At 47.8% G+C, this 9,205-nt stretch overlaps 2 protein-coding genes across 2 annotated transcripts; one reads left to right on the top strand and one right to left on the bottom strand.

The window, feature by feature from the left end:
* Window positions 1–2,894: 2,894 nt before the first annotated feature.
* CSUI_005186 (uncharacterized protein) lies at window positions 2,895–6,256 on the bottom strand. The gene is made up of 2 exons (XM_068065365.1): window positions 4,680–6,256; window positions 2,895–4,517 (listed from the first exon to the last, which is right to left on the bottom strand). Exon 2 carries the CDS (start codon window positions 4,298–4,300, stop codon window positions 3,707–3,709), a length of 594 nt encoding a protein of 197 aa, XP_067922660.1. The 5' UTR covers window positions 4,301–4,517; window positions 4,680–6,256; the 3' UTR covers window positions 2,895–3,706.
* A 63-nt stretch (window positions 6,257–6,319) lies between these two features.
* On the top strand, window positions 6,320–8,673 carry CSUI_005185 (uncharacterized protein). The gene is made up of 5 exons (XM_068065364.1): window positions 6,320–6,489; window positions 6,742–6,991; window positions 7,094–7,269; window positions 7,669–7,796; window positions 7,972–8,673. Exons 1-4 carry the CDS (start codon window positions 6,395–6,397, stop codon window positions 7,676–7,678), a joined length of 531 nt encoding a protein of 176 aa, XP_067922659.1. The 5' UTR covers window positions 6,320–6,394; the 3' UTR covers window positions 7,679–7,796; window positions 7,972–8,673.
* The last annotated feature ends 532 nt before the right edge of the window (window positions 8,674–9,205 follow it).

Below are 9,205 nucleotides of genomic sequence, written 5' to 3'. Positions count from 1 at the left end.
GCCACGGACTATGGGAGACAGTCAGCCCACGCCCAGCCGTGATATCACCCCTTCGGGACGCCGAAGCCGCCTTCGCGTAGTCTCGGGACACCAAGAATCATTACATCAACCCTCTAGGGGCACTTGAATTCAACCGGGTCTCTTTTTTTTTCACATTCTCTCTTCTCTCTCACACACGTCCTGGTTCTGTCTCTGTTCTCGACCTGCTTGGGCGGCGTCTCCGAGGTCATCTTGTCTGCTCAGCTTGGCCGAGACACGTTCCCCGGTCTTGTTACGTGTCCTAATGTCTCCCGGGTTGTGGATGCTCGACCAATATTCGGTCCTGCCTGTTCAAACAGGCACTAGAAAGACTTCAAGACGTAGTTCGGTTATCTTATCACTACTTCAAGAGAAAATACTCTCGCTTCGACTCACTGAACACCTGTTCTATTACCAAATTTTAAGGTACTTCCTCCTTCGTTTATTTCTATCACGTACGAACTGACTTCTGGGACACAGAACTAAACCTTTCAGGTACTAGGTTCTTAGTACATGGCCTTTATGGCTTCAGAGTCACAGGGAGGTTGGTCCCTGTTTAGCACAGCGGGGCAGAGTAAAACTCTGACACCTCTTCCCCCCTATATAAAACAATCCCCCCTCCTTCTGAGGGAAAACACACTGTCACAACAGTTAGGTCGATGATCAATTACAGCGACGTTACGACCTACAGTCTCTTTGGCCCAATTCAAACGTTGGATGGCTCCTCCAATGACTGGGTCTTCTGGTTCCAGAAGGATATCGTTGGGCTCCTTTATAATAATTCTGCAACAGTTGTTGGAAACCTTCTAGATGTTCTTCGGGTTCCCATGTGGTGCTCCCATCCATCCAGAATACTTTAAACCATCGTTGTCCTGTTATGGGGTTATCCCGATGCTTGATGATCCCTTGTACCTCGTATTCGTTTCTTCCTATCGACAATTGTGCACTTGTAGCGCTTCGTAACCCGGATGTATCCTCTGTCCATGGCTTTAATAATGAAACGTGGAAAACAGGATGCATCAACGTTGACGGGGGTAGTTTCAGCTTGTATGCTCTTTCCCCCACTCGACAGATTATCTTAAAAGGTCCACGGTATCGCAGACTTAGACTACGGGAAGAGCTTGACGATGATACCGGCAGGTGGGAAACCTTTACCCACACCTTATCGCCTACCTTGGACTCCACATCCCTTCTATGGGCATTAGCAAACCGCCGTTGAGTCATTTTGGCCTTGTCTAATTCCATCCAAGCTCTTCGAAGTACTACTTCAGCTTGGAGGGGCAGGTTTGCTGCGGGCACTAACACTGGTAAACCATACCTTCGACACACAGGTTTGCTAGGAGTATAACCATACAACAATTCGAATGGAGATGCTTTTGTACTAGATCGCACTGTACTGTTATAGGCGAATCCTAACATAGGTAAGACATCCACCCATCTATGCTCATTTCCCAAAATAGTGCAACGAATCATCTGTTCTATGGTTTCATTAGTCCGTTCTGCCAACCCATCTGTCTGGGGATGGTAAGCAGTGGACATTTTCATAGTTATATTCAATCTTTCACACATTCCCCTCCATACTTCGCTGGTAAACCGGGTGTCTCTATCACTTATGATAGCACTTGGTACTCCATGTAATCTCACAACTTCTCTTATCAAAACATGTCCCAACTCCCACGCCTTAATGGTTTGATGGACGGGAATAAAATGAGCCATTTTGGTCAATTGGCAAACAAACGTAACAATAGCATCGTAACCGTCTTTTCCCCGAGGTAAGCCCACAATCAGATCTACATTGATTACTTCCCACGGGAAACTTGGTGTGGGTAGTGGATGTAATAATCCACCGTACTTGGCATATGAGGCCTTTCCCAACGCACAGGCAGGACATGATTTAGCATAACTTTCCACATCCTCTTTCAACTTGGGCCACCAAAAGATCCTCTCGATATCCAGAGTGGTCTTTTCAATACCCGGGTGCCCTGCCAATGAATCGTCATGGAACCCCTGCAATATTTCTGCTCTTTTATCCTTGGTAGGTACACATAGCTTCCATCCTTCACGAGTTTTTACCCATAATACATTTTCATCCCAATGAAACTCCTTTCCTCCGTCTATTAGCGGAATAAATTTACCGGTGTCCTTGTCTATCCCTAACGTTTTACACGTCCTGACTATTTCACGAAAATCATCACATTTTTCATAACGTTGCCCCTACTCTATCAATTTGGCTTGATCCCCTTCTCTCTCGTCCCTGTTCCGCCTTAAACTGCTCCCTACTAGGACAGAGATCGTTCCCATATAATCTGGTCTTCGACTTAGTGCATCTGCTACTACATTTTGCCTCCCTGGTTTATAGACTACACGGAAGTTGAAATCTGCTAATTTATCTAACCAATATCCTAACCTTGTAGTTACTTTCTTTTGGGTAAGCATTCGACTTAAGGTAGCATGATCTGTTTCTATTGTTACCAATTTAGTCCCTATAAAATGTTTCCACTTGGTCAAAGCATACACAATAGCCATCAATTCACTTTCATACGCAGGGTAGAAAACCTCCCTACCTGACTTCTTTCTGGACTCGAACGCTATTGGATATCCCTCTTGTTCCAACACAGCTCCCACGGCATACTTTGACGCATCGTTTTCAGGAACAACGGAAGATCCGGATTGAAGATCCTTGTCATAGTTACGTTGATTAATGCATCCTTCAACTCCTTTACCGCTTGAGAATGCTTGGGACGCCAAATCAACGCGGTCTTCTCGCTCAACAGGTCATGCAAGGGCTTGGCCTTTTCGTTAAATCCCTCTATTAGTTGACGATAATAGCCCACTAAACCTAAAAATCCTCGAACCTGTTTGACGTTCTCCAACTTTTCCGGATAATTCTTTAAGGCGTCCAACTTCCTTGGATCTGGAGATATGCTCTCCTTCTCAATGATGTACCCCAGATATTTAACTTTCTGAGTCACAAATTTACACTTATGGACCCCTACGTAAAGTTGGTGCTCCCTGATTCTCTGTAGAACCCGACGTAAATGATGTAGATGCTCTTCTTTGGTCACAGAATATATTAATACATCATCCAGATACACGATCACATAGTCACCAAGCTCATTAATGAACACTTTTTGCATAAGCCTTTGAAAGGTCGACGGTGCCCCAGCCAGACCAAAGAGCATCACTTTAAATTGAAAGGTCCCGTATCGACACTTGAAGGCGGTCTTCCACTTATCTTCTGGTGCCACTTGAATTTGGTAATATTTTTTTTGTAAATCTAACTTCGTGAACCATTGGGCCTTCCCTAATCTTTGGATAAGGTCTTGGACCGCGGTAAAGGATACTCATCTTTTACTGTTATCTTGTTGAGAGCCTTATAGTCCACTACCATTCTTAATCCTTCACCCCCGGGTTTGGGTACTAAGAATACTGGTGCAGCAAAAGGTGCTTGAGTTGGTTCAATGAATCCTTTCTCCAACAATTCCCGGATCTGTTTCTTCAACTCCATTAGGTTGTCACTTGATAAGTCATAATTTTGGGAATGATACAGCGGCGTCTCCCCGGGAGTTAACTTGATATGATGCTTTACAGCCCGTTCAACAGTTCCATGAGGGGGCAAGCCTTCAAATACATCCTTAAACTCGTCTACTAAACGTCCAGGCTCTTCGTCCAGTTCTCCCCCTGACCTTCAAATTCTTTCGCTAGGCTGCATTTCCTGTTCTTCCTTTTCAGTCTTTCCGAGAATCTCCTCCTTTATTCCCTGTACTGGTTCTATTTCAATGAACGCAATGAACTCCACCTGATTTCTTCTTATCTCCCTTCTGATTTCTCTTACTGAGGCTAGTTCCACTTGCCTTCTCTCTCTTGGCTTCTCCCCTCGAGTCTTCCGAAGGTTTTTCTGATCCGATTCGAGCCTCCCTAAGGCTTCTTCCCTAGCTGTTGACACATGGAAGGGTTCTACTTCTTGATCTACTAGTTCCTTCTTTCCCTGACCTTCTTTGTTTTCGGTCTTCCTCTTAACTTTGGATTCTTCCCCTCTTTCCTTTAGGTTTCCTTTCTTTTTCTTGGTCGAAGTCTTGACTCCTTCTTCTTTTTCGGAATCTGAGTTTCGAACCTCAAACTTGGTCTTCTCCCTCCGTCGTCTATCTTCTAACTCATGGGAGTCCCCCTTCTTCTTTACCTTTGATCTCCTGTTCCAAGTCAAAACAGGTAGACTATCTTTGGATAGGTCGTCCTCTGCACTACTAGGTAATAACAGCACTATTGGTTCTTCAAACAACATCTCCTCTCTTTCCTTACCCCATTCCGAGCTGGTGAGCGTCGTTTCCTTATCATATCCCTATCCTGGGACTACTGGCGCTTCTACCCATTGTCCCTCCGACTCGGACACAAGCTTTATGAGGTCAGGCACCAAGTTTGCTTTCTGTAAAAAATCAAAGCCTAACAGAACGTCATAACCACACATGCTATAAGGAAGTCATGAAACACCACATGCTTTCCTATGTTCACTTGCAGATCGGGTATCCCCGTTCTGGTACGAACCCTCTGACCCGAGGCACACGCAAAATCATACTCTTCCCGTACTCTACGAATTCGTTCCCTAAAGTATCCCGCACAGACTGGGTGCAGGAAACTCCTAGAAGCTCCACTATCCAACAACGCTGCCCAATGATGTCCATCTATGGTTACTTTCACTAAAGGGAGGTTTATATCTTTCCCCGAGACCAGCATAGGCAATTTCATCTTCTCCTCCACACGTTCACGACTCGAGAAAGGACTACGCTTCTTCTTCCCTGACATACCTTTCCTTTGTGATCCCATCGTTAGGATTCCCTCCACTTTACAAAGGTCCTTGTTACCTTGAAGCTTTTTGGACCTTCGTTCCCCCTTTTCATATCTCGCCGGTACACTTAGACTCGTTCGTCTTCTTGTCCTGGCTCCCAGCTTTCCAACCCCAGAATCTTCTTCTTTCTCCACTTCGGCCATTCCTACTTCCCTACTCGTTTGGGGGCCCTCTTCCCTTACGCGTACAACACTATCCCTTTCCGTTTTCAAGTCCCCCCGTCTGACAATCCGTTTCACCACTCCAATCCATCGCCGTAACACATCGTTCTTCTCCATTCCTTCAAACTCGCTCCTGACCTTCTTGGAGTTCAATTCCTGTATGTTTTCCAACAGCTCATTCTGCAACAGGTAGTTAGTTTCTAGTAGGATTTGATAACTTACCTTCCTCAAGGTCATTCCGTCACCCCTCTATTTCTCATCCGATCCTAAGTTTTCCTCCGTTTCGTTGCTCCAGTTTCCCAAGTTTACGACTGGGAATCTCAATCTCCGTCCCCCCGAATATTCCTCAGTCAACACCCAACATCCTAATCCACCCCTCATCCTCTTTCGAGAGGTCCCATCTACCATCTCACTCCAGTCACCTTCCACAAACTGACGAAGTCTTTTGGGTGAGTTCAAAGAAGAACTCAACCATGGTTCCATTTCCCACAGCTTCAGTCGGTCTTTTACCGGCATTTCATAGGTCTCCTGAGCCTCCTCCTCCTTAATCCTGGATTCCCTTTTCAGTTTCCGCAACACAAAAAGCCTCAACTGTTCCTCCCCTTCCATTGTCATTGTGACCCACCGGACTTGACCTTCCGACCTCCCTTTATCTCTCGTTCCCCCTGATCCCTCTTGTAGTTTGTGCCGGTCCTTGATTCTTTCTATTCCTCCTCTCACCTCACTCAATCCCAGGTTAAATTCCCTCCTCAACCCGCTCGCTTGTCTTCGCATCCACCGGTTCGCATCCTCCCAAACGAAGAGAAACAGTTCCCAACTAAAGTCTTGCAGCTCCCAACCAAGTATTTCAACTCCCTGAGATACCTGGCTCACGATCGACAGTAGAAAAGTTGACACACATTCATACAACTTGGGTCCGTAGCGATGACTGACCCTTAAGAAGGTCCGGAGACTTAATCCTCCGGTACGAATCACCCATTTCACCGCTCGAACAACGACAATTCGATCTTTCGTAAAAACACAAAGTTTCAATAGCGCTCCTGAGGTTCTCCGAAATCGATGGACCAGTTCATCATTGTCAATTCTTTCCGCCAAAATGGTAAGTTTCCCTTTTCGAGTCCTCACTGGTTCGTTTTCGTTTTTTCCCCATCTTGACGTGGCAATCGGGGGCACTCTGCTAGCCCTCCACGCGTCTTCCCATTTCACACGCACACCGGACCGCCCCCCGGCCGCTCGCCCGGCCACGTCTCCGGCGGCTAGACTCCACCCTCGGCCTATCCAAGCTATTATCCTCTTTATCTCTCCTACCTTCTCCTTAGAAAACTTCTTACATTCTTCCATCCTCTTCTGTTTGTTTCTTCTCTGGCAGTCTATGATTTTTGGGTCGAGAATCTCTTCGGGTTTCTCGTCATCCAAAGCTCCGTTCCTTATCACGGCGCCCGAGCGCCAAAGGGCTCGATTCTCAAGGTGAGCGCTCACCCAGCCTCGGTTCGCTTCTGAGTCTTTTCTGGGAGTGAAAGGAACTGATTTACCTTGTATCACACTCCCCTTTTTATGTTTGTGCCACTCATCTTCAACCATCCGTTCCCCATAACTGTCCCAAGCGTTGGGGCAGTCCTCATTCCCTGAAATTAGCCCTTCATCCGGCGGGGTCACAACTCCATTTAGGGAAGATGAGACTTTTTCTTGCTGTCTCACTTCACCATTTGCTCCCCTTAGGTTCCCCTCTTCTCTCACTATGGCCCACCGACCGGATTCTCTTCCCCGGTTTACCCCGCCGTGGCGGTGCCCGGTCAGACACCATCGAGTCGCTCGCTCACTCGACATCTCCGATAGCGAACCGTCTTCTTCGGAGTGCTCAGAGCAAGAGTTTGACCTCACTCTCACTTCGGGGGATGAGGAGAGCTGGCCAGACGATACGGTCCGGCAGTTGAGTGAAGGACGTCCCCTTAAATGTTCCGCTGTATGGGTGAGTTCCTTACTGCTCTCGAATTTCTCCATGGAAAGCTCAGTGCCACTGCTATCCCTACTATCGGCATCTTCCTTACTCCCTCTCTCTTGTTGCTCACAGCGTCGGACGATCACTCCGTCGTCCCGACATCCTACTCCCCTTGGTTTCAAAAGTTCCTTGGTGATGATTGTCGCGTACAGCGCCTTCTTTTCACCTCCTACTGTTGGTTTCATCACCTTTGGCTTGAGTGTGTCGGAGGGCGCTTTCCTAATCGCTCTCCGGACCAATCGGGCCCGGTAAGTTGAGTACTCCAACAACTTAGTTCCAACTGATTCCTTCCTGGTCTTTTCCTTTGCTCCGTCCTTCCCCGTGACAGCGCCGCTTTTACGAGAGGACCTAGCCTCCCCATCGCTCCTCTTGACTGATAATGATCTCCAAGATTTGTTCTTAAAAAGGGGGGTTCCTAATCTCTGGGTTATCTTTCCACAGCTGTCCGACTGCTTCTTTAGTATGTTCTCCTCTCCTTTAGGGTTTACCCCGGCCGCTATTTGTTCCCTGAAACCGTCGGTACGTCCTTCCTTACTGATATTCCTTTCCTCCAAGATGAGTTTTCCATTCACACGTGCACGGAGTGTTTCTAAACCGATTAACTCTTTGTTCCTCTCTTCCTCACTTTGTCTATTACCCTCTCTCAGCTCCCCCTGACACGTTCTTCTCTCACGCCGATCCTCCTCGTTTCTTCCGAAGCCCGAAGGAGCTTCACATCCCCTACTCTTTTGACGAAATTTGAAGCTATTGCTTCGTGTTCTCTCACGACCGTCCGGTACGTTCATCTCTAACTCCGTGCTCTCAGCTCTCCCCTTTCCTTTCTCCTGACGTTTGGTCCTTGCACATTCTCGATTTACCACGACTTTATGAATATCGGGGAGAGCTCCTATATCAACCTCTCCTCCCTGATGTGTGTCGCCTGGTTTCCCCTTTTCGTGTTGCGTTTTCAGAAACAGGCTTTCTTTTTTATGTTCTGGGTCGGCCCTGAGGATGATGCCCTTGACTGGTCCTTCTTTTTGATTCTCCAACCTTTCTGGAGGCACCTGGCTGCTATGGGTGACTTTCATTGCCCCTTTCATCGCGTCTCTTCTGGCTTCTTCACGCAATTCCCCTACGCTCCTGCCCCTGGCCAAAATCTTTTGGCTTACTTGGCCTCGTGGATCCCTTGCCCAAGGCCTTGGTACACCGGGGCACCGAGTCCCTTCCTTCGTAAGGTTCGTCGTTGGGGGCGTCATCCTGAACTCTTTCTTTCCACAGTCAAACAGTGTGAGCCTTTCTCCGGGGGCCTCACCCGTGTCCGCACCTGTGGCCACGTCTGGGCCAACGGGAAGTGGGTCTTGTGCCTCCATCGTTTGCCCCCCACCTTCCGCCGCTGGATCTCCACCTTGCTTCCTGACTCCACCTAGAGTTCTACCGTAGCTGCTTCTGCCCGTCACCTGATCATCTGTTCGTGGGATTTCAAAGATATGTCGGCGGGGGAGCAATTCTTGTCTTGGTTTAACGTTCAATATGTGGATCTCCCGCCGGTGTGTGTCATTCGTAGGGTACTGACAGGTTTTTGCCTCCGTGTGCCTCTTCAGTTTGTCCTGGCAGGAGCGGGATTCATTCTGTATTCTCCAGCCTAACCTCTTTTTCTCTAATCCTATCCACTCTTTCTTATTCTCCGGGTCTAGGACGCTCATCTCAGCTACATCATCTTCTCTTGACCGAACCCTTAACTCCGGGACACTCAACTCATTCACATCCGTCCTTGTCGCACTAGGTTTGCGTGGTATAGGTTCCTGAGGTCTCAGTACTTGACCAAAACCATCAATCAGTTTCTCTCCCCGTTTCCTTTGCCTATCCACACGGTCACAATATCCGTTCACTGTTCCCTTCCACTCCTTCTCTCTTACTTCCTCTTTCCGATCGGGTCCTGAGACCCTAGTTTTCAGCTCTGTTAACACGGCGCACGTTCCTCCGCCGTCCTCTACCTTCACTTTTGATTCGCTCACTCTCGGCTCCTTCGTTTTATTTCGCTCAAGCGCCACCGTAGCTACCTTCCCCAGACTGGTTTCTTGCCTCTCGAACAAATACACTTCCACCCAATCCTTCCCTTCCAGAACCTTTTTCTGGGGAGTAACTCGAACCGCTCTCAAGTGACCTCCCCTCTTACCGAGAGCCATCAGTTTCCCTCTACAGGCC

This window comes from Cystoisospora suis, assembly GCF_002600585.1.
Source record: "Cystoisospora suis strain Wien I chromosome Unknown contig_2502, whole genome shotgun sequence".
NCBI classification, from domain to species: domain Eukaryota; phylum Apicomplexa; class Conoidasida; order Eucoccidiorida; family Sarcocystidae; genus Cystoisospora; species Cystoisospora suis.
Note: the sequence above shows the minus strand (reverse complement) of the source record. Positions and strands in the feature narration are given on the sequence as shown.

Excerpts from the sequence above, each read along its gene's own strand:
- CSUI_005185 (XM_068065364.1), top strand. The coding sequence starts at position 6,395 with ATGATTTTTGGGTCGAGAATCTCTTCGGGTTTCTCGTCATCCAAAGCT. Across the intron at positions 6,490-6,741 it reads CAAAGGGCTCGATTCTCAAG|GTTCCCCTCTTCTCTCACTA; the intron begins GTGAGCGCTCAC and ends TGCTCCCCTTAG. Across the intron at positions 6,992-7,093 it reads TTAAATGTTCCGCTGTATGG|CGTCGGACGATCACTCCGTC; the intron begins GTGAGTTCCTTA and ends TGTTGCTCACAG.
- CSUI_005186 (XM_068065365.1), bottom strand. The coding sequence starts at position 4,300 with ATGTTGTTTGAAGAACCAATAGTGCTGTTATTACCTAGTAGTGCAGAG.